Genomic DNA, 25,336 nt, shown 5'->3' with positions numbered 1-25,336 from the left:
ACTCCAGGCAGTTGCACCTCAGGCACTTGACTACATACTAGAGCAATATTTCTGCAGAACAGAGTAATCTCTAGCATTATTCTCATCACTAACAATCAGCTATAGAAGAACATTAACGATGAGCATTCAGACTCAGCATCCGAAAACTGGCAATGGTAAGCCGCGCTAAAATTTGTGTAACAAAAACATTGTGACAATCCTGTTTATTCTAAAATACAGTATATTAATTTTTGGAAATAGAAAGCCTGGAAGGTCAGTTAAGAATTTATTGTGCAACTGTATCACTACATTTATGCAAATGTTTAACACAAGCTATTTATTTCCTACAACTAAAATCGCTATCTCTTTTTGCAGTTCATTTTATAGAAAAAAATATCTACTGAGTATATGCAATCCAAATTGTAGCTACACAACTTTGCTATAGCAATTTTTTTTTTTAAAAAAATGTTTATTTATTTATTTACATCTCAGGAGACCTGGCGACCCTGCACATAGCAGGGGGGTTGACATTAGATGATCTTTGAGGTCCTTTTCAAGCCAGGCCATTCTATGATAAATATGTTTTCGTAACTACAGGATGGAATCAAAGTAAAACAAACAAACAAAAAACATTCTTATGCAATTATGAAAAAATAGGTGCAAAAACAAAAGTCAGAACTGCCTCGGTACAAAAAACTTGAGTGTCTCAGCAGGCTGTAATGAATTTAACTTGCTGAAGACGTGTGCTAAGACGATAATTTTCCCGATACTTGGCACTTGGACTAGGCTCATAATCATCCATCATAATCATCCCATGGAGTTTCATCCTTAACTGATCAATATTTTAAAAGGTAATGCATTGACACTTAGTAGAATCTCTGAGAATAAAGCAATTCTAAACTCACAGCGCTCTTATTAAAACTGCCAGGAAGTGTTACCTGAAAGATCCTCCCTGGTACTCTTCAGGTAACAGCTTTCCATCTCTTGCTTTCTTTGCTAGAGCCTAAGAAAATACAACAAGAAAAAAAATGAGAGAGAGGAAAGAAATGAAAGAGTGTTATAACACTCGCATTATTTCTACTTCATTAAGACATTTTATGTAATGTTCAACCACAAAAAAAGTCACCTGATTTTGGTGTGCACTGTAGTGACCCTATTTGTAATTGCAATGATCAGTCAGACAAGACCAGGACACAAATCTTCATTTTTCTAACTATTCTGGAGATTCAATATAAGCTGTTTTGTCACTGGACAAATCTTGTTCCAGCTTTCAAAATAAAAGCAACCGTCTTTTCTCTGTAGTGTTTTTAATATAACAAAAATAACCTAGTGATATAATGATGAGACAAATACACAATATTGCCCTCAACATAACTGTAGGAAAAAATATCATCTAACACTTCAGAAATTTCTGTTTGCATTTTCCTTCTGGTTCAAAATAATAAAACTAATTAGAGTTTCCAAGTGGACTCCATGAATACATACACATGCTCTACAGATTTTTTGAAGTGCCTTCTAGAAACCCTCTCCTCCACAGATGTGTTATTCAGGAATCACAGGTGTTTCCTATGAATATCACCATCCCAAGAGGGCATTCCTACAAACTCTCATACCCCCTCTTCCCTGCGGATCTCAAAGAAATCTCTCTTTGCTTTCCAGGAGTTTTCCAAAATCATTTCAAGTATTTTCCATGAGCTTTCTAGCAGTCTTCCTCCATCCCCCACCAATAGAATTTCTGTAATTTTCCATGCAACTTCAGAGAAATGCTTCCTAGGAAGTCTGCTTTCTAGAAATTTTCCATATATTTTCCAGCCTTCCACATCCCAACCACATTCCACAGCAATTGCCCCAACATACTTTCCCAGTTCTGTGAAATAAAGAAGAGGCATTACTTTTGGAGCAACTTATGAAAATAAGCTTACAAACACCATATTCACAAGACTCCTTCACAGCATGACTTCTTTATAACCTCTGTCAGCCATAACAGACAATCGCCAATTAAAAGCAAAACTGGAATTAACCAACTATAAACGTAAGTTTAGACATGGCTATTCTATTCATTTAAAATCTTTGTGTTTTTAGAATACCTTCTTACATAGGACTTCACACAATTCAGCATTAACATAATAATCCTTTATTACTTCCAAGGTATTCATACTTTTGTTTTACCAATTTACAACTGTACAATATTTCAGAATTATAACCACCATCATAATTGATCAATGATACAATACAGCTTCTGGTGTAACATTACTACTTATCCATATAAACTTACGAGTTTTATTGCGACATGAAAAGGGACCAACCCATGTGACAACTATAATTACTAACCAACTCATTATCTTTGCGGAAGGTTATTTGATAATGACTCTACCTCCACCCACACACAAACAAAAAGACACCAATTCCATCATAGTTTCCATTTATGACATTCACTTTTATCATTTTCTACCATATGAAGAAAACAGATTGCTTAATTCTTTTGATGGGTACTTTTCAACAGAAATAAAATCTTGGCACATCCTCCTAGCCTCCTTCATGAGGCAAGCCCAACTTGCTCATGCATGGCAACATCCACGACATTGCTGATTCTGTTAAATAATATCTTCTTTTTATACAAACATTCTGAAAGGCCACAGTAGTTTAACAATTGCAATGCTTTCAACTTAGAAATAAACAAGAAGCTTAAAGGAATTTCATTCTAACACATTGCCCACTGAATAATTCAAGCTTATATCAAGTTCTGAAGAAGTTTTCAAAAATTCTCTTACTATGGATTTAAAAAGTTAAAAGAATCACAGAATCATTGAATGGCTTAGATTGGAGCTGACCTTAAAGATCATCTAGTTCCAAATCCCCTGCCATGGGCAAGGTTGCCAGCCACCACACCAGGTTGCCCAGGATCCCATCCAACCTAGCCTTGAATGCCTCCAGAGATGGGGCATTTACAGTCTCTCCGAGAAGCTTGTGCTAGCACCTCACACCCTTTGAGCAAAAAACTTCTTCTAAACATCTAACCTAAATCTGCCTTCTTAAGTTTAAAGCCATTCCCCCATGTCCTATCACAATATCAGACTGTAAACAATCTCCTTCTTGTATGTTCCCAAAAGGAGCACTGATTATTATTTTAGGCATTCATTCATCTCTGAATAATTACTGAACTAGAAGGTAATAACTATGGGAATAGTGTTCACACCATAGGGTCAATTTGAGCATATCAGCAATTGCACATCAGCAATTGCACTGAGTGATAAAAAATGAAAAACACGCTATTAGAATGCATACGGCCTGGAAAGAAGTTCCACAATGAACATGAAGCAGGAGACATATAAGCAATCTACAGAAAGAATACACTTATGAAAACACAGTGAGACTGGTAGAGAAACAGATGCAGTTTCCCAGTTTGTGTCTCCCTGTCTGTGTGAGAGGTACATATTTATTTCAATGTTTCATGGGAATCTTTTTCTGTTATAACTTTATTAGTTCCTTTCTGGCAGTTTAGACTTATAATTAGTTAGACATATAAAAACACAGCTTGTGTCCAGTTTTGGGACAGTTTCATGCCCCAGCAGCTACTTTCATTGCATTCCTGAGATACTGAACGTCTTAGATGACCTCACTCATTAAATGACATAGAAAAGCCCAGATTGGTGCATTTCAACATTCATTATATTTTAGTCTGCCACAAAACATTTCTTCTATATCTAGCAACAACTGCCAAGAGTTCAAGTCACTAATGGGCACCTAGCCTATGCAAAATACTGCTCACTGGTACAAGGAGCTTAATGTTATCCTTGTAGTGACATTTTCAGCTGCATATTGAAAAGCTGTGGATAATGCACAGAGTGCAATAGAAGCAGCCTCAAAAAGATCTCTGGGATAAGGAGCAAAAAACCTCAAATTCAAAAATTGAAAATATAGAAATTACCCCGTGAGGATTACTGAAATACATCAATAGCAATAAAACACAGAAGTCAATACAGGTTTATTTTTCAAACAGTCTAGCCCAAATGCAATTAAATAACATGAGGGTTAAGTTATGGTTCATTAAAAATAAACAGCTGCAAAATTAATAATAATTAAACCTAAGAAACAGTGTTAGATCAATTTCAAAACTGCTTTTCTTGAAATTGATGTGTACCTGGGTCATGTTTCATTTTCCAATACAAGAAACTACACAGCTTTATATTCCTCAGCTTACTATACACTCACGTCCTACCTTTGCAGAGGCAGCAATTTCCTGTATTCCTTTGGCAGGAACATCTTTTATGATTGGTGTAATGAGACCTCGGTCTGTTGCCACAGCAATAGAAATGTCAATGGAGTGCAGCTGCCTGCAGCCTTCTCCATCCCATGTTGCATTCACATCTGGCATTTGCTAGAAAAAAAACAAAGGGAAAAAAAAAAGACAGCTGGTAAAAGAACAGTGGTGCAATCAGTTATCAAGAAAAAAGGAAAATTCTGTAAGACATATAGCTAGACAGATACTGCATCCACCCAATTAATTAGTGCATCAGATGTCTGTAAACAACGGCAAAAGAACAAGTCACATCTGACAACAGGACTGCCACAAGCCAGAAAAGAAGGTAATACAATGTACGTTATTAGTTTGATTTAAACTTACTTTGTCAAGAATGAATGTATGTCAAGTATGAATGTATACTCCAGGAACTGAAAATATGCAATTTCAAAATACGCAATCCAGTTCTTTTTTTTTTTTTTGTACTATCAGAAGACTAACAAATTAACAAAAACCTCCAGATTCCTTCAGAAGTCACTGATACTGCCTTACAAACGCTCAGCACACAAACTACAAAGCAGTGTTATTTATCCCCCTAAATAAATCACAGGACATTAACTTGAAAAGTGCAAAAAATTCAGATTGTTCTGTATTCATGTATTATTTTCCAGCCTTATCTCAAGTCTGACTCTTAACAATGGAAGCTACAGAGTATGCTGCATGTCACTCAGTATTACTGGGATGAAGTTCTCCTAACGTGCTTTGAAAGTCATTCTGTGCAGACTCACAATGAAGATTCAGATAACATTTACTGATAAGTTTAATGAGATTTTTGAGTTTACCATATAAAGACAAGTCAAGTCATTGAAAAAAAAAAAAAAAAGCAAATAAACAATAAACAACAGAACAAGACACATAGGTGAAATCTCAAGTAACTGCTCAGAGATACTGTACGGATACTACTTTCACAAAGGTCTGTATTAAGTGACCTTAATGAAATTAGGAAACTGAAAATTGACATCATATTGCAGGAGAAAAAGTAAGGGAGGAACAATCAGATAAGCTCCATTCATTGAGATGCTAATTAACGCTGTCATGTCACAAATTCTTTAATAGAAAAAAGGGAAGAAAAAAAATTCAAGTGCAAAGCTCAATAAAATAAAGTCTAAATTACACCCAGGTAAACTTGGAATCAGCAGATTACAAATGAAGAGCAAGGAATTGTCAAGTAATTAAAACAACCTTAAAACTGATTGACAAGGGTTGTGGTGTAAATATTAGAATTTCTTTTTTTTAAAAATTAAGATTGTTTCCTGGAAGAAAAACAAGTCTTATTTCATTATTTCAACTTCACACAAGAAAATGTCCAGATGCGTTACATAGGAAATTAGATTATCTAATCAATGCATAAGTAAAATGGCTTTATCATTTTACATGAATCAGGCTGCTTTTCACATATAGGTAGTGTAAGTCTATTACCAAGTTGAGATTAATTTTGAATTTCTTTTAATCATAGTTACAAAAAGCTACATTACTATCTTAGATTTATTATTTCAGATACATTTCTATGTAAGATTTTTCTGTAAAAAGTAAATAATCAAAATGAACCTCCATGTGGAAAACTGAATATTAGAAATATTATCCCTAACTGAAAGCCAACAATGTGTAATGTTACAAAAGGAAATGTTACTGAAATCAGAAAAGGTAAAATGACAACCTACAATGAGTTAACATGGAAAGTAATAGTTTTTGTGGAACTGAAAAACCCTCTGCTTCCTTTGTCCTCAGTGACTAGGACATGTATTCACACCAAGTATCAGCATATAATATAGCACAACAATGTAAAGTGAATAGCAATGCAAAATTATTTGAGAAATCTTATTTTGATTTACTATCTGTTCCATCACTGTGCTGAACCAATCTTTTACAGCATTATGAGAACTGAAACAGAATTAGCATATGTCTATGGGAGTAGCTCTTTAACTTAATTTCTTCCTTCACATTTTAAATAGTTAAAACAGTCCTGTCAAATGAGAAAAATGGCTTTCACCCTTTCTGATGTTTTTATCTTATTGTGAGGTAATGCAACTAAGCAGAAACCTCACACGTAAGTTTTAGAGTTTAGCTGTTGCTCAAACGATGCAATGATACAAGAGAGTTTACCTCTCTTTCACCGTATGGCTAGAATGCACGATCACTGTGCAGCAAGGTCTGGGTAACAAGTCCACAGCAACACCACACTGCTTCAAAATCCGTGTTCGTTCACTGTCACATGTAACTATATTGCCTTGATAGCAAGGGCAAATTCCACAGGGATTCCTGAGGATCTAGAGTGGATTGCTACCAAGTTACCTTCTTATAATAGATCTATTCCATCTAAGAGTGGTCACTAAACAGCAGTATTGTTTCCTCCTGAACCTCACAAATACTGGCCTTCAGATTAGTCAGGGCTCATATCTCTGACTTATTCTAAAATTAAATGTAAACTGAACTCAAAACAAACACTCCAAGTAAACATTCAAGTAAAGTCATAACAATTCCTTCTTTTCATAAATTTAGAAAATGACTAATTTCATATTTTTCCAAGTGATTTGGCACCCTCTGGACTCAGATCTTCAAAGCATGGGAATTCTTCTAAAGAATCATTTCTGAAACTTTTCAGTTTCAGAAATATAAGAGGTACTGGGAATGTCTTCTAAGCAAAATAACTGACAAATTGGAAGGCAATGCATTCAGTTCCACACAAAAAACTGGCAAGTACCTAACCAACACTGTGAAGCATATAGCTTGCCATATAAAGAGTAGGTACTACTGAAATATAGAATCTGAACTTCAGGATGTATTGCAGTAGTTGAACCTTTACACATACAAAGGGAACAAATGACAACTTTCAGAAACAAGCAAAGATTGGTTCCCTGAAGAACATTTAATTCAAAGCACTAGTGACCAAGTACATCATTGAAATACATCTGAGCTAATACACAACACAGGTGTAAGATTTCAATAAACATTTGTTTAAAACTTTAAGAAAAAAATAAAATACCCAAATACACTATCTTGCCAATTGCCTCAGCCTGCTGACAAAGCATCAACTGCTCTACCACCTGCAGAGTTTCTGCTCATTACTGTACTATGAAGAGCATTACCAAAAAACCTCATTTTTACTGTCCACAGTATAGACAGTGTGGAGAATTCTACTCACATAGCTCAGAAGAACTGACGCTAAATGACAAAGTATTAGAAGCTTTGCTATGATTGCATTCCTATCTTCACACAGTCTTACAAAATACCCTTTTGCAGTTTACTATAAAATGTATTAAAGTCAATTGTTCACTTACCTTGAGAGTAACTGCAGCTGCCTTGATAATAAAATCATTTACAGATACTTTAATGTCATCTGAAAAAAGAAAAACACCATTGCCTTTAAGATGTGCTTATCTGTGTGATAACAAGATTCCAGTAAATCAGTAGATTTGCTTCTTAGAAACAGTGCCAGAATGTAACTCATCTTTATTACCATAAAAGTGAGAACCCTTTTCCTCTTCTTGTAATGAAAGGAATATCAGGAATGAAAAGTCTCCTCAGCAGAGACATTCCTTCTAGTTTTTGACATAAAGTTAGAGCACTTAGAAACTTGAGTGTTAATACTCGTTCCTATGACAAGTAGTCCATGCGTGGTTTAGGCCTTTTGTATTTACTCTGCATGTAGAAAAGTACTGTACAAAAACAATACTGCATGTTACTAATCTTCATGTACTTTCACGCATTAGCTGGAATAATTGCAAAGATCAGCTTTTATTCAGCCATGATTTAAAGGTATGTCATTGTCCAGTCACCCCTGGGACCTTATAATGTAAGAATTACGAAGGTGAAAACATCTGTGAATCCTTAAGTTGAGTTAATAATATATTTTAAACTGAGCAGCAAAATAATATGCAAGTAAGCAAGTGAATTAAGTAAAGAGCAATACTACATACAAGAAAGGTAGCGTTATCTACAAGCATACAAAATAACCTCCACAGGACTGGATGGTATCTGAGCATAAGAAACATTGCATATAATTTACTACATTTGCTTTCTTCCCCTAAAATTTGGAAGAAGGGATAGAAATGATTGCTAAATATGTGCTGCGTTATTTTTCATGAAGGTTTTAGGACTGAAATACTGACTGACAACTGCAGTAAAGCCTACAGATACAATGTAGAATATTCCATACTTGCTACAGAATTATCATGAAGATATATTGTATTTACATGAAGATATATTATATTTACACAATATTAAATACATAATTCTCATAATAAGATGAATTTCTCAGCTGCCATCATGACAGCTGTCAGACAAAAAAAAAATCAAGAAGCAAAACTACTTATTTTTTTAGAATGTTTTTTGACATTTAATACACATACCTTTAAGAATGCTTCTGTGAAGTTAAAGTTGTTTATAGACAACTGTTAAGTGAATTTCTCTTATGTGATCATTAATTTTGAGGAATTAACCAAGTGCCACAAAATTGAATAGCAATACGTGCCACAAATAGCAATTTATGTGTAAGCAGAAACCTAGAATTCTAACATAACAGCATGAAATTTACACTGATGCATCCACATATCAGACAAATCAGTCATAAAGGAGTACAAATCAAAGCAGTTCATCTGATAATATTTTACCTCAAATAATCAAAAGTTCATAGTATGGATGAATGCAAGTAACCACTCCCATGACAATTTCATATCTCACTTCTTATGGCCTGCTACTGCTATTTATGTGCTTAAGGCTGATATAATATCAACACTGCATACTTTTTTTTACATTAACTTTTGAGTAAAATGTCTAAAAAATAAACAAAGATCAAGTAGAAAAATGCTCTGGCTACTCCTGCATTCAAAACTAGTCATTCCAAACTCCAGTGAAAGGGAAGCAGCTCCTCTTCATCATTTAGAAAACGGGAACATATCAGCTTAATTTGATTTAGGATCTCACAAATGAAAAATTAAGTGTGGTCTTATCATACAACAGTAAGCCTCCAATATCACCATTCCACAGCTCTCTGTGACACTAAGTGGATGAAAATACATTCACAGGATAGCCAGAGGAATAGCAAACGACTACGTATCTTACACAGTGATGCCAAAGCAAAAGATCTCTGTACTGCGATACCCATTGGAAAATACAACCTCAGTTCCTAGAGGTACCTGGATGATATGGAATAATTCCATAGAGGACTAAAATGAACAAATCAAATACAAACAAACAAAGAAAACCAACCCCACCATCCACAGTTCTATGTGGCTTGATTTACCATGAATACTAGCGAACTTTGTCTTGAAAACAAGAAAATTAGCTTTTGAATTTCGCTAGCATTGGTATTCAGAAAATGTACAAATGGGACAGTAAGATCCCAAAGATCCAGGCATTCTGTCTAGGGCAATTATGATTTTTTTCAGAAAAAAAAACAGAACACACCACTATCTTCTCTTGTGATGCTTAAAATAAATAAATAAAAGAAACAAAGAAAGAAAACACACAAGAATAAATGAAGATGAATAAATGGCAACACCAATAACTTTTTTGTTTAATCACTGAATGATTTCCATATGATTTGCCTAAGGAATATCTACTTGTGGATCATCACCCAAAGCTGCAACAATAAAAAATTACTTTGAGATTATTAAGTTACAATATGTCACTGGTCATAAGTATTTGAAACCAGAAATTTTTTCATTAACTTGATGGTTGTCTTGAGTGACGACATGACAACTGTTCAGGAAGGTGGTAGTTTTCAGTGCTTGTCATCTCAGGGCAACGTACGCATTTTCGTGCCCCTTATTCTTACTTGCAAAGCACTCACTGCATAGCGTGCATTAAATAACTTATTAAAAAAAATAATGTTTTGCCTCATCATACAGTCACTAAACAAAGGGCCTTCAGACACTTTTTTTAACTGAAGTAACAGGTTTCGCATTAGGCTATGAAGCATATGTGGACATGTCTACTTCGTCAAACAGAATTAAGTAGTTGTTCGTGTAGACTGAACTACTGCAGTGCAGAAAATTAAATTTCATAAAATGGAATGAACAAGAAAATTAAATTTACAAAGCAGCAGAAATATAATTTGAGTGCCTAGAATAGATTCCAAACTTGTAGGTATTGAAAATTCAAGTTTTGTAAAAATTAAGCTATTCTTTCACCAGCATTATAAATTGAAGCTATGAAAAGATAAATTAATCAATATTTTCCTGATTTGATTTGAAAAGGGAATTGCTCCTGTAAAAATGGAAATTAATTTTAAAAGCTGTGACTAATCAGTTTGGCTGCAACTGACAAAACAGATATTGACTGATATCAACCGAATTCCAGTATATCAAATACATCACATGTGAAGAATAGTCAATATAGAAACATACAGCCAATAGAATCATTTTCAAGCAGTGAAGTCAATCATATGTCATGGTCATTTTGACTAATTCATCAGGTTCTACCTTAAAAACAAATATGTTTAAATGCTTCCTATTTTATGTTGGCCAACTATGTGAGAAGCAGATGGTAGTATGGCAGTAAAGTTTGAATCTCTTCAACAGCACTCAGCTACATTTTGTTGTCATGCAAGAGATGGCAACAGAGGGACATAGCAAATGGTTTATGTTGTAGTTTCCATTAAAACAAATAAAAAGCATTATTTTTGGAGGAACCTACATAGATTTACTGAGAAAGCTACTTCTCCTGAAGAGCTAAACTTCATTCCTCAATGGATTAAAATTAGTTGGAGTTCCATGGACAAAAATGAAATGCAAGACAAGCAGGCACCACTTCCTGCCTCAGCTCTGTACTCCTTCAGCTCAGAAACTGCTTCCTACATTTGTGGCATCACCTTAATTGAGCTCATATGACTATTTCACAGCTTTGAGATGAAAACAGATGAGTGGATTGGGACAGCTTAAAATAATTCATTTCTTTCAGAGGGAATGATACAGAGGCATAAATATGCAACACACGTTTTCAACTGCTCAATTCAGCTCTTCTGTGAATAAAAATGTATCTGAAATTTATAAACTAAATCTCTGCAATTGGGTTAGGAGATATGAGAAGATGTGACTGAAAAAACACAGTGAATTTATTCATTTTTTCCCCTCCATTTTACCTGATCAGTGTCAGAGATATAACCTTGCTTAAAAAAAACAAAAACAACTACATAATCTGATAGCAAAACTGCTCAGCAATCTTCTCTCTGATCTTGATTATTCCATTACAGTCTTTATTTTTATTTTAGAATAAGAAGTTTATAAACCTAAAGAAGAAAAAGATTTACATTCAGGATTTTTTGTTGTTCATTTTTATGAAGTCCAAGAAAAAAAATATACTCTTAAACTTTGACAATATTTTTTTTTAAAGTCATTTCAGTGAATACAAGTTGAGACAAAAAGGGAAAACTTCATTAAGTAAGAATATTTTAATATAAATAAAAGTGCGAGCATTATGACAATTATGACAACTTCTACTTTATATATTAAGGTTTTAATCCAATGTGCATTTCAAAATTATCGTTTTCTGTGTGAAAGATTTCTGTACACCTATCAGCTTAACATAGTTTTAAGCACATATGCAAGTTTCAATGAAAGATATTTACCATGTCTTACTCACATGAATACCATTACTCTGTCTTCAAGGGGAATTCACCACACGTTGGCTGGTACAGGCTAAGAACTTTCCTTACAGTGGATAATGCCATTTTCAACTACAATTTTTTTTCAGTGAACTCAGTGAATAAGCCACCAAACCAAAAGTTTTATAACAATGTACCTGAAGGATAGTATTTTAATTTGAAGGAATTACATTTGAAGGAATGTATTTTAATTTGAAGCTTCCCCTGTTATCCTGCATGGATGATTTGAGTTTCAACTGTAAAGAAGCTAAGTACTGCATCTGGATGGAATGAAACAAAAATGTAGTGGACAACACATAGCTCTCTGCAGCTGTCTTCAAAGAATCGCATTACTCAGCAAAGTAAAGTAACAGCTCTATTTTCATGTATCTTATTGGAATTGGATAACTTGTCAAGATACCATAAGATTACAGCTTGAGTCTGTATACAGGACACCAAGAAAGATTATTGGAATATATCATGTTCTGTCCATAGAAAAATCTACACTTACTGAACATGAGATGATGTGAACAAGACAAAGTACACATTAATACCATGTGCTACAGCAGATCAGTTAAATCACTAACCTTTAGCCAATTCACTTCTTAATTTCAAAATAGCACCAATGTCACAGTCAGCAGCAGCATATGCATGAGGTATAGTAGTTTTAGACTCTGTTAATCTCTTCGCAATAACTCTTCGGATGTTGCTAGCTGGTATTTCTGTGAACGTACCCTGAAAGAAATCATGTGCTACACACTAAATATCAAGAAAACAAATATACATTCCCCTCTGCTGCAACAAAACTCTAGCCTTGATGCACTTTGAGCACCTCAAGATCAGATATACATTCCAACTGCTCAATTTAAATACAGTTAAGATCAGTGAGTGCTCTAGTCCATTCCATTGAACTGGGATTAACAGCATAGAATTAGCCCTACTCATTTTTTTGAAGAAGTCTGCTAGAATATGCCCAAATATTCAGGCTTGAATTCTCAGCTAGGGTATACAAACACTCATCTTCACGTGCCAAATATTACATATTGCTTGAATATTTAAATAGTAGAGTATTTCCTAAGCAAGTTACTGCTTTCTCAGTTCCCAGAGAGGTCACTTCACATGGTTTTCACCGCAAATCTTTCTTCTTACTCTTCCAAATAAATTGAGTAATATTTCAATGCAAACTTCTTCTCACCTTCTTCATAGAAGAAAGTCATTTTTAAAAAAATTGACTGAAATATCAGTGAAGACAGACAGAAAGATAGATTTCAGTCCCGGAAATTTCACATCACTACCTAAGCAGCAGTGGCAATATTTACTTCTTACATCATTGAGGACTTAAAAGAAACATTACCGGCGCAGCAGGTTGTCCTGGTGTAGAAACTGGTGGATCTATTGGTCTTGGATAAGCAGAAGCCACAGCTGTTGCTGGCAAAACAGAAGGCACTGCAGTAGGCTGAGGGGTAGCTGGAGAAACCACAGGTTTCAATTCACTGGGTTTACCTTTCTGCTTCCCTTGCAGAAGTTTAAGAGCATCCCTGGTGATTAAGCACAATGAAATACTGAGAATGAAGAAAAAATTTCAAAAATTCCCAAAGCGTTGCTATTCCATCACTAATTCTAATAGGTTAGCAACCTTCCTTTGTGTGTTCACATTTCTGTTCTCAGATCAAAGGTTCAGCACTCCTGTTAACAAAAGGGCTTTGAATATGCAGTAACAGAAGCCATTTGTGTCATAGAAGCATAAAATTCATGACCACTAACATCAGTGTACAAGGCATGTTGTGAATTGCGCTAACATTTCTTGTAAATAAGGCATCAGAGCACTCGTGCTCATGCTATAAAGTCTCAAAAAAAACAGTTGTTTCATTTGCTATTTTGGTGATCACTTCAACTAAATATAAATTAATTACTTGTAAATGGTTTCTAATGCTACTTTATTAATAGTGCTCACTATAAAGTGAGCACTCATCAATGAAGTAATACATTTACTAATCATTCATCTGTACCTTCTGACCTAAATATGTATAAACAGGTACAGAGATAGCATGCAAGTCCACACCTCATCTACACCACTACCATCTATCGCAAATGAAGCTGCTAGTATGCGATACTAATAAAATTTATCTGCACTAGTGACTTGGCAAAAAAGCTGCATCAGTCATTGATCATCTCTTTATGCTCCAGATCTGGTAACACAATCTTGTATCATTTACCCTATGTGCTCCTCTATCACTTCATGAAGCCATCATCACCACAGCACAAATGTTCTCAAGTGTTTACGTACACAAAGGTTTATTACAAACTGGCAGACAAAATGTAAAAGAAATCTAAAAATCAGACCGCTGACAACCTTAGAATGGCTTCTAAACTTTAGACACCAAACAAAAATATTTCCAAATTTCATTAATTACTGCTTAAGTGCGAATCTACTTAAGTAAGAGTTAACAGTTCATATGGTATTAGCTTTTTGTAAAGGGACAGAATCTCAGAACACCAATAAAGGCTCTGTATTTTTTTCCTAACAATTTATCACTCCAGAGTCAAGAATTAAAATCTGAAAAGCTCCACTTTCTGTAGTATCTGTTTACTCCTTGATTATTTGCTTTAATTTATTCTTTTAGCCCCAGTAGATACTTTGGCTAATACTTTAAAAAAAAAAAAGTCTGAAGTCAGGATGTAAATTCAATGTGAAAGTTGTTCCTTGCTTTCTCAATTTACCTACTAGCTAAAACTTGTCTAAAAAAATATTTGTTTAGGATGTAACATAACTACTACATGAAGGGAGAAGAAATTAAATTTCACAGAATGAAAATCATCCTCTACCATTACAATTTTACACACACACACGCAGAAACTACATGATGTAATGTAACTTCCCTAGTTAACTGGAAGCTACCAAGAGGTACTCAAAAGTTTTAACTTGGCAATCATAACAGAGACCATCTGTTCATTATATCATTCCCATATTACACAGAATAAAGCTTCAATAATTTCTTATATATTTAAAGTGAAGGAAATGCTTTAAAATTACTTCAATATATTATGCATATGGCATGAAAAACAGATGGTCCTACCTATAACAACCAAAATGCTTTAATGGTTTTGGTGGCTGCTAGTGCATTAACTGAAATCTTTATTGTGAAAGTTGAGCTTATTTTTAGACTAAAATTTATACTTGACAATTTTTTGAAACTCATGTGAGCCTGAGATTTACTATTTATTTAAAAAAAACAAAAAAACAAAAAACAAAAAACAAAAAAAAACACCAAAAACATTATTCAACTGATTCTGAAAAACAGGCATAGCAATGTTTTAGGACTGTCATGGCTGCAAGATTGAGAGCCCGAATAAAAGAGTTGGAGGAATATATCAAATTAAACGGATTTCTGCACAATGTCAAGGAGGTATTTCATTAGAACTGCAAAGAAAAAAAGTCACTATCCCTTTCTAATTACTCTATAAAATCCCTATCGATACAGGACAACAATGGAGAACAATGAGAGGGAGACGTAACAAACATGAAAGAGAGTAGTCCAATATCCAGACAAGACATCAGAGCTTAGTGAACATCTGTTAAACAACAGAATGTTATACTAAACTGTTATTATTAGTAGTATTCAAATTCTGCACCTCTTCAGTTTAATCACTACTACAGAAACATGACTAACACTTTGCACTTTATCACATCAGCCAAAATTCCATGAATGGCTGAAGTAAACAGTGCATTTTGTGCTCAAAAGATAAATTGTGTGAAATCGACACGCTAGAGGATATAAACACACCTAATAAACACTGAAGATCCAAACGTTGGCAACATGAGATGCACAACATCGGCATATTTATGGAAGACTTCTTGGAAGAGGGAAACATTACACATCAGAAGCTTCTACTGCACTATCAACATTATAGAAGGAACTCATTTATACATACTGGCAGCTAACAAGCAATATGCAGCCCAGATCTCATATCTATACATCTGCACTCAATACATACCCATAAAACGACTGCAAAATCAGTACAACATAAATGCCCTACGTCTTACTTGTAAGAGGACAACGCAAATGCCTGAGCAGCTCTGAAATCCCCAGTCACACTTACTGAGAGCAGATGAGAGGGTACCAGTGGGAGGAACATGGTCTCAGAGAACTTAGGTATTGCTGGTACCTAACATGCATGCCTTGTAGTGGTTGCATTTGCAAATTTCTACATACTCAGTAAATAGGATGAGACAAGATAGAAGCAGACTGAGACAATCAGCAATTTTAACATAACTCTCCTAAATACAGTGTCTGAGGTTACATGTTGTAACCTTTAACAGAGGTCAATTTCTGTTAACACATCGATTTGCTAGTGTATTTCTGAAAAGAACACAATATATTGTCTAGAAAAAAATGCATCAGTCTGCTAAGGAAGGAAATTATGACGGGGAAACCTATCATGTGAAACAACCTACTGCTGATAAAAGCAGAATTCACAGTAGACTGAATCTAAAGATAGAATGCTGGTAGAAATGAATTTTGCTTGCCTATACAACTCACTATCTTTCTTTGGTTCTGGTAATCTGATAAGCTCCGTTCAATAAGGAAACTCAGTGTTTAAAAGTGAACATGCAACACTCCCTCAAAAAAAAAATAATCAATCACCAGTCTGCTTGGGAAGAAGACTACGAGTCACTCAGCTATAAACTATAGCACACATTTTAACAGGGATCTCAAGTTAGCAGTATTCAAGGAAATATTTCTGCAGCAGCACTCTACAAAAACCTGCAAGCATTTTATTTCAAAGCGTAGTAGCAAAGCCTGCAGGCATCTGAAAGATTAACATCATTTCAAAGTAATGGTTAAAAAATAGTAAAAAATCAGTCCGCATTTTAAAAATATTTTCACAGTCCAATCTTTTTGTGTGTGTGGTTTTGGGTTGTTTTTTTTTGTTGCTTTCATTTTTTACAGAAGTGCAACGTATCAACAAATCTTATTTTTTTCAGTAAGTAGTTTTTGTAGCAACTGAAATAGCTTTGCTACAACACCATGACAACTAGGGGATGTTAATTAGGTGGTTCAAACTCCTAGAGGGTTTCCACCTTCCAGGACTACTAATGCGCCAGAGAATACCACAAGGAAGAAAATAACTTCAGATATTTTGTTGCTGTTACACAGAATATTCTATCCACTCAATATCCTATTTTAATTCAACTCAGCCAAAGGCACTAGGAAGAACTTTTGAAAAAGCAAGGAAAACTTCCACTATCTGCTTCTCTGAATTAACTTCAGAGTTACACTAACCTAGTTGTCTTTGAAATGGTATTACAGCAGCTTTCAAGGTCTGTGAAAGTGAAGGAAGGCATCTGTTGAAAGCAACAATTTCACTTAAAAAAAAAAAAAAAAAAAAAAAAAAGCAGTACTTCTGTTGAAAGCTCTTATCTCTAATACTTCACACACTAATGCAAAGAAAATATACTATTTCAAGGTTAAGAATTCTGGATCTACCATGGTGGGTTTTTATATATGACCTCCCAGCTCTAAGGGTTGAATATCAATCATCAGCTCAGAATATTCAGAAGAAGATTAAACTACCCAGGAGCTCGATCACAACAAAGATTCCTTAAGCCAAAGACAAGCACTAAATAAAAATAAATAAAAGGGAAAAAAAGCACAACAGAACTCTGGATTCAATAGCATTGCATTTCATTGCTCTCCCTAGTTTAACAACAGAGAAATCAAACAATTCTGACAGATTTCCTGGTTGAACTTCAGTTAAGGAAAAAAACTTTAATTTATCAAAGAAAAGGAACTGATGAAAACAGTCCAGAGTTGTTTTATTTTGGCTCTGACTGCACCTCTGAGTAGCAAAATCCTTCACATCCACAACAGTAGCCCACACTGCTGCCTAGGTGCCAACAGCCAGCTGTTAGGCTGAACTGCAGGAAACAGAATAGCAGAATTGAACAGCCATGACAGGATATAAAAACCAAAAAATTCATTTTATTTTGGAACTTTAAAGACTTTTTAAAGCATGTCCTCATCTATTCTCCCTATCCACTTAATAGGTTTTTTCCGATCTAACTGAACAGCTACGTACTCTTTAGTGAAGATTCCTCGAGGCCCAGAAGGTGTAACACTGCTTGGATCTAGCCCATGCGTCTCCACAATGTTGCGAGCTGCAGGACTTAAGCGAAACCTAAAGAAGTGGGGAGAAAAAAATTAACTATTTAAATAGTAAGGTTTACTTACTTCCATATATCAAGAGAAACTATAAGACATATGCTGTATTTCAGAAACAATAGTTGGGGAAGAAAACAGTTCTGTTCAAAGGCTGTGATCCTAACAAATCATAATGCGGCCCTTCAACAAGCTTTAACATAAGGTTGAACTTGAAAACATAACAGTGACTTAAAAGAACCAAAATAAGGACTAGAAAACTCATCTCCAAATTTTCCTCCTTCAGTAGTTATACAATATACTGGAAAAGGAAGATAAGTGCAGAACCAAATGCATTCTTCAAGAGCAGTTTTTAGCAACATAAGCAATGAGCTTCAGGGACTCATTCAAAGGTTACACCTCTATCATTTCTCACATAGAGCACATAAGTCATGGTCTTGAGTTTTTCATATTCCTTTGTTATGAAAATGAAAACAATTCTTTTCCAGTACCAAAAAGTACAAGAACTTAGAATGTATGGAATGTTGTCTTATCTTTCTCAAAAAACAAACCAACAAAAAACAACACAGAAAGCAAGTTAAATGTAAACTGACCACCTGATCCATAAGCACTAGTGTACATCAACTGTGAACAAAACTTCATCTAAGCTCAGAATCAGCTCTACTAATCTAAACAAAGAAAAGTTCAATTCCATAATGGGCATGAAAACTCACTGCAGTTTTCCAGGTTGATGTTCCACTTTAGGAGGGGCTGAAACTGACGGACCTGCAGGAGTTGTAACAGCAGCTGCAGGTGGTGCCGGAGAAGATGGATCACTAGCATCAGCTGGTATTTCAACCTGTTTCCAGTCCTGTCCTTCTTCTACCAGCAGACCAATTAGGGAGCCCAACCGTATATTTTTGCTTCCTTCTTCTACCTAAATTTAAGGCAATGAGAACATTCAGTTAAATATTGCATTGTCTAGACTCATGACTAAAAAGGGTAACTGAAAATTTCAGGTATATTAATGACACTCCTTCAGGAAAATATATCCTGTTTCATTTCTACCATTAGTAACAAAGACTCATGACTGTAATTAACTACAGCTGCTATTATAAGGTAAAAGAGAAGTATCAACTAATGCACCAAAGCCCCATACATCTAAAGCTAGCATTCAGAAGTCAAAGTGCAGGAGTTACACACTACAGAGCATCTCTAAGAAAAAGTTGCATTAGATTCTTTGCGAAATGGATGTGGATCTTTTAGAAGAAAGCCTGAAAATTTTGCCAGACACATACAGCAATGTGCCTTGAGATAACTACAATGTCTCTGGTAGTGGTACTTCTTAAAAACAAACAAACAAACAAACAACTCATAAATGCAGAAGCTAAACAACAGAAGCCAAAGTCCCCAAACCCTACAGCAACAGTAGCATCTCTTTTCTTCTTTTTGAAGAATATAACATTTGCTTCATGCTAACATCCACCACTGTAGTGTACCTAGTTTAATACAAGAGGTATCAAAAAACAAGTCTGTCCAAAAAGGAAGTGCTAACACTAATGTGGTAATTCACTATTTCAGAAAACATCCAAACAGAAATCATGCAGGAAGAATAGAATATATATAGACTGGATAAGCCCAATTAGTTTTAGATGCTCCTTCTAAAGTTAAGTTGTACCTGTACCACAGTCAAAATAGCTCTTCAATGCAGTAGCAAATAAAGTCACAGCCACTACATTAACTTAACAACCTGAAGAAGGGCTGCACAATTGGATACTCTGATGGTCTTCACAACAGTTGAAGAAGTACAACTCTCCAGGCCCTCACAGGCATTAACGTTTCCAGGGCATCAATGCCAGGTTCCAAAGCTCAGCGGGGCAAAAAAGTAGTTCTGTATAACTTCAACTGTATCGGCCCAAACACAGCCAATTTCCAAACAATGAGAAGACACACTCATTCTTCTCTCAAAAAGCCACATTGCATAAACATTTGCCTCAAGTAGACCTGGTGCATCTGCACTGCTGATAACTTTGTAAGAAAAGGCAAATTACTATCAAACATTTGAAAAGCCTAAACTAAAACAGAAACAAAATAATGACGTACGCGATAAGGCATCATATTGTTCTTAGTAGATAAAGCCAAGTTTTCTAGAAACTTAAACACTAATAAAACAGAATGCTGCAAAACCATAAAGACTGTACCAGCAGCTGCAAATACTAGGACGCTGTTGCTCACATACTCTAACTCTGCTAACAGGATGCATCACATTTCACAAGATTACCTGCCTCTCTACCCAGAAAGATCAACAGTAGATCTAAGAAAGAACAGCAAAGCCAATCTTGTCTATATTCTCACAAAATACTCCATATTTACAGTTTTGCCAGTCTACTTCTTTTCCCTCCATAAACACTAGGTAAATAATACTTTAAGAGTAATTATTATATGAAAAAAAAATAAAAATAAAAAAAATAAAATCAACCCTAAGACTTAGATGGATATTTCCTGTTCTGATCTCCTGGTGCACTTTTTTCCCATTAGTATTTTGAAAAGCTTTGCCTGAGAGAAGAAATTATGCATCAAGATTTCATCATATTTTATTTTTATTGAGATTAAAGTACCCCAGGATAACAGAATGCCAAACAAAAAAATTGTGAACTGCTTGGACTAAGGCTGAAAGATCCTATCACAGGAAGGTCCGCTGATAAGCAGATTTGTGTAAGTGTGCCTATTGGCAGTATTACCACCACTCACAATCAAACAAAACAGCAGTTTGAAGCAACTGCAAACATAACCTACCTAATCGACTCATTGAAGCACAAAAACTGGGAAAAACAAAAGAAAATAATGCTAAAAATAGAAAATACTAAAATTATACACTCTAATAATTTTGCAGCACTATCATATTTAGCACTAAATAAGGCATTTAAAAAACCATGCTTGTCAGCGTAATACTCAGTCATTTGCTATGAATCTTGTATTCAGCATCAACAACAACACAAAACAGATGCCCCACAAGTTCAAAATGCTTCTCATATTGACATGTAACAGTTAATAACTACTAATCAGTGTTGGGTTTGGATTTTTTTTTTTCCACGTCTTCATTTCTTTACAAGGCTGTGCATACAAAATAAAGAGCAGCTCTACTTCAATAAACATTCTACATATGGTACTTAAACAGACCAATAAGTGCTAGGATATGTTTGTGCTGTATAAATCTTTATTGCAATTTTGTTATCAGAGAGCTTTAAGGATGCTATGATAACATGCAGAAATTCAACAGGTACAGCTGATGATTCAGTAACGCTTCTCCTAGTTAGACTTCGTCTACAAGTCAGTGTGACATGAGCATTCAAAGCTGTCACTGCTCTTCATACTGAGCCTATGGCACTTCTTCTCATATTCACTGCTCTTTAAGATAAATAGCTAGGTGAAAACTCCAGCATTCCATATTTTCCAATAAATGTTTCCAGCCCAGATAACTGCAGAGTGTGTGTTTTTAACAGTATGTGTTTAAAAATACTTCAGAAGCATAAAAACAAATCTATGCAGCCTTTGCAGCTCAGAACTAGAAGAGACTGAAAAAAACGTTATTGTATTGGTTAACTTTCTACCTCCTGGATTTTTTTAATCACGTCCTCTGCATTTTCAAAATTCATAACACCAGAAAACTCCTTTACATAGACCTCAATGAGTCTTGAAGGCTATCATATGGAAAGACTGGGGAAAAAAAAGTCACTTTGGAACATTTCTATTACTCTGTGTGTGTCCACAACCAAGGAGGTTCTAAAAGAAACCTAATTTTGCTGACAAATAAACAAAGTACAAATAAGGCATGACAAGTGAAACAGTTGGAGGAGACAACTTTAACTGTACAGAGGAGTAACCTCTGAGCTGGTGCCACTGCAGCACAGTGGCAAGCAAAGTGGATGGACTTTATGCTGGTTCACTTTACAGTGGAAGTTTTATACAAAGTAGTTTCAGTTCATAGCAGATCTCACTCAGGTCATGAATGAGAAAATGGTAATGGATATTAAATACAATTCTTTAAAAAAATTATTCATTCTCCATTTTCAGTCCAAATTTACATATTTTAGGCAAAAAGTCAGTGGTAATTTAAGAATTAATTCTGCTGAAAGAATAATCACTTCTCTGAAATTACCCTTCTAAAATTTTCATCCACTCATTTAAGTTTTTATGGCATGTTATACTGAACAAGATGTGACCATTAAAAGACAGATTAGGAGAGACAAAGAATATATGCAGATACAGCTATTCTATTATTACTCTGCTTTTTCTAAAACTATAGATACTTGCAGCATACAGTCATGGAAAGCAAAAGCATTAGAGAAGCTTGAATTTAATCTAATGATTAATCTTTGAAGGTGAAAAACAATGTTAGCTTCCCTTTATTTACTTGGTTTTCTGTAATGAACTCAAATCAAGATGGTGTTGAATTATAGCTGGCATGAAACAACATAAAACTTCTGCCTTGTTTAAGGATATGAACTTTTTGATTTGAAAAGCTCTTAAGAAAACACTAACAAAACTGGTTGTGCAGCTTATCAACCAGCATCCCTTTAAACAGATGCTACAAAACAAAAATAACGGGTTTTTTCCTTCACTAGGAATGCAAATAAATGCATTGAGAGAAACGATAACATCCTACTCAGACAGACAGAATCCCTACCAGTATTTTTGCCAATATGCCATCATCGCTTGATTCCATGGTAACCACTGCTTTGTCTGTTTCAATTTCACACAGCGCATCTCCAGCATTCACCATTTCACCTGCAAAATATAACAGAACTTAATGCATGATCTAATTTTCCTTTTATATCTCTTTAACCATTGAAGAGAGACATTTAAGCATACAATACACCCCGTTTACATTCTTAAACACATTCTACAGCTAGTAGATTCCCTGCCATGATCTATCATATTGCATTGTTCATTCTCATATACAAACACTCCAATTCAGCGACAGGAATAAAAACAGCAGAACATTAACATAGCAATGTTTATAGTAGGTTTTCCAAGACAAAGTACACTCACACAATGAAAACTGTCTGCACAAAAGCACTGCCACAAATGCAATTCTCAACCCTCTCTATTCATTGCAAGTCAGCAGTCCAAGTAAGATACTTAAATCTTTTCAGACAGGAGTCACAGCCAGCGAACGAACCTAAGATTCGTAGGTTCATAGCTTGTACCTACACTATCAAAGCTTTTCAAACAGAAGTATGAAGAGCTTCAATCTCTTTGGAAAGCGTACCTGCAAGCTTGCTTTCTCAATCTCTTTCACAGACAAAAAAAAAAAAAAAAAAAAAAAAAAAAAAAAAAAAAGATCTTTTACAAATATACCTACTTTGTGAAACACAAATATGCACAAATGTTAAAAATGCCTTTTACCCCTTAATTACAGGAACGTAAGTAGAATAACTATGAAATATGCTCCTCCTCTGCTTTTCAAGAATACCCACATCTGCTGACACACAGAAGTTACTATGTCTGAATTCCTCCAGCAGATCAATACTGATCATGTGGCCTATCTTAAAAACAAAACTAGATGAAGAAGTTTAAGGTAATTGAAAGCTTTGGTCTCCAACAAAACAGGGCACTTTTCCTTATACAGTACTGAAAAGTGGGGACAATACACAGAAGTCTAACATAAGATACAGTTCTTTTAACACAAAATACAATTTTAGTATCTCCTCAGTAGCAGAAATGCCACACCTATATTATCTAAACATTTAATTTCTGCTGTCATTTTGATGCTAGGCATCAGAAAATTCTTGTGCAGGTGGTAACCTACATTTTAAAGTTTATCCTACAATTTAATAAATATCTCCATTTAGGTATGGCTGTCTGAATTAGAATAAAAGAAAAATAAAGTATTTATTATCTTTGTGATCTCTGCAGTAACAAGCAATAGAGACATTCAAACCTCAATTAATTACATAGTTTTAAAATTCATAAACAATCTCATTATGGAACTTGGCAGGGGAGGTCACAAAGTAGCACCTATTTATTTAATTTAATAATCTAATTGCTGCACTGCACTTTGCAATAACTAGAGCGTAAACAGCCTACAACAAGAAGCCAAATTTCCAGGCTTTATATCAGTAGCTCAATCCCACTGGATTATTAATTCAAGTGCCCTATACATCAGACCATTAGATAAATACCTGATAGCTGTTAAGAAATCAAATTGTTGAGCAAATTCCATAACCTATATAGCTGAGATAAGAAAGGAGCTTAACACCCTATCTGCTTGCTCATTCTCTTCTTGCAATCCACAATCAGTCTGAAAATGTTCTGCACCATTGAGAAGATCTCTCACTACTGCGGATTGCTCAGCACTAACTCTACCAGGACTAACAGCACAAGCTAGCCAAAACAAATATCACACATTTCTCCCTTAGAATATAAACTCATAACTCGGGTACATGGGGCTGTCTGTAGAAAGCTGAGGACTCATATGCAGGGAAGACAAGAGGAAAAGTCTTCAAGGAGATGGGTAAACCACTTTGCCACTTGTTTGGTTTGTTTTCTTTTCTCTGTTCCCAATAAGCATTGCAGCCAAGAAGCAGTCACAGATTTGGAAGGCAATTGATCAAATGAAATTTTAATCAAGAATACTTCATAGCTGGCTTCAAAATCTCATGGGTTTCAGTGATTCACTGTAATAGAAAGGATCATAGTCATTTTTAGTAGAGAGTGCAAAATGTGATAGCTCCAAAACAGGGCCCACTTTGATGTCAATTACAGATCAGCTTTCCCAGTAGAGATGATTGGGATGAACAGCTTTGCAAAATGTACCTTTGTTTTTATGTTTTTGAATGAGAAAGCAGCTTTTGCAAAAGGAGTTGCCTTAATGGTAGCTAGCTCTCTGAGATTATAAACGATACATTCAAAAATTCTTTTTATTTTCACATTTAAAAGAAAAAACTTAAATCAGTCATTTCTTGTAGCTAGACTGAATGATTAGTATTTCTACTGAAACTGACTTTCCCTCTAGGAAATCCCTTCCAACTGACATTCAATAGCCTGAATTCTCTATTCAATTACTAGCAGACAAGTATCCAAATCACAAGATACAAACTGCATTCTTTGAAGTGCTCTTTGCAAATTAAATCAAAGTTGACTGAGCATAGAAGTCCCTGGAGGTGCTTTCTCAGAAGACCAAGTTACACTGCATGGGGAAACTGCTAGCGCTGTTGCCTGTTCTGTTTCCTACCCAGAGTAATTAGGGGGTTTTCATCTCCAGGGCTGTTCATCTATCATCTTTCATCAACATTAAATTCATACATAATAAATAAAAATTTTTGGATACAC

At 35.0% G+C, this 25,336-nt stretch overlaps 1 protein-coding gene across 1 annotated transcript in view; it reads right to left on the bottom strand.

Annotated features, from left to right (window-relative positions):
• PDHX (pyruvate dehydrogenase complex component X) overlaps positions 1 to 25,336 on the bottom strand; it is a gene marked incomplete at both ends in the record, with an annotated part of 37,455 nt that overhangs the window by 1,120 nt on the left and 10,999 nt on the right. Inside the window, 8 exons of the mRNA XM_079537098.1 lie at positions 918 to 982; positions 4,199 to 4,357; positions 7,558 to 7,616; positions 12,449 to 12,596; positions 13,216 to 13,399; positions 17,943 to 18,041; positions 18,736 to 18,938; positions 22,689 to 22,789. Coding sequence (XP_079393224.1) covers positions 918 to 982; positions 4,199 to 4,357; positions 7,558 to 7,616; positions 12,449 to 12,596; positions 13,216 to 13,399; positions 17,943 to 18,041; positions 18,736 to 18,938; positions 22,689 to 22,789 — 1,018 coding nt within the window. The remainder of the gene's footprint in view (positions 1 to 917; positions 983 to 4,198; positions 4,358 to 7,557; positions 7,617 to 12,448; positions 12,597 to 13,215; positions 13,400 to 17,942; positions 18,042 to 18,735; positions 18,939 to 22,688; positions 22,790 to 25,336) is intronic.

This window comes from Tetrao urogallus (assembly GCF_951394365.1).
Source record: "Tetrao urogallus genome assembly, chromosome: 6".
NCBI lineage: Eukaryota > Metazoa > Chordata > Aves > Galliformes > Phasianidae > Tetrao > Tetrao urogallus.
The sequence above is the reverse complement of the archived record's forward strand: the minus strand, read 5'-3'. Positions and strand labels throughout refer to the sequence as shown.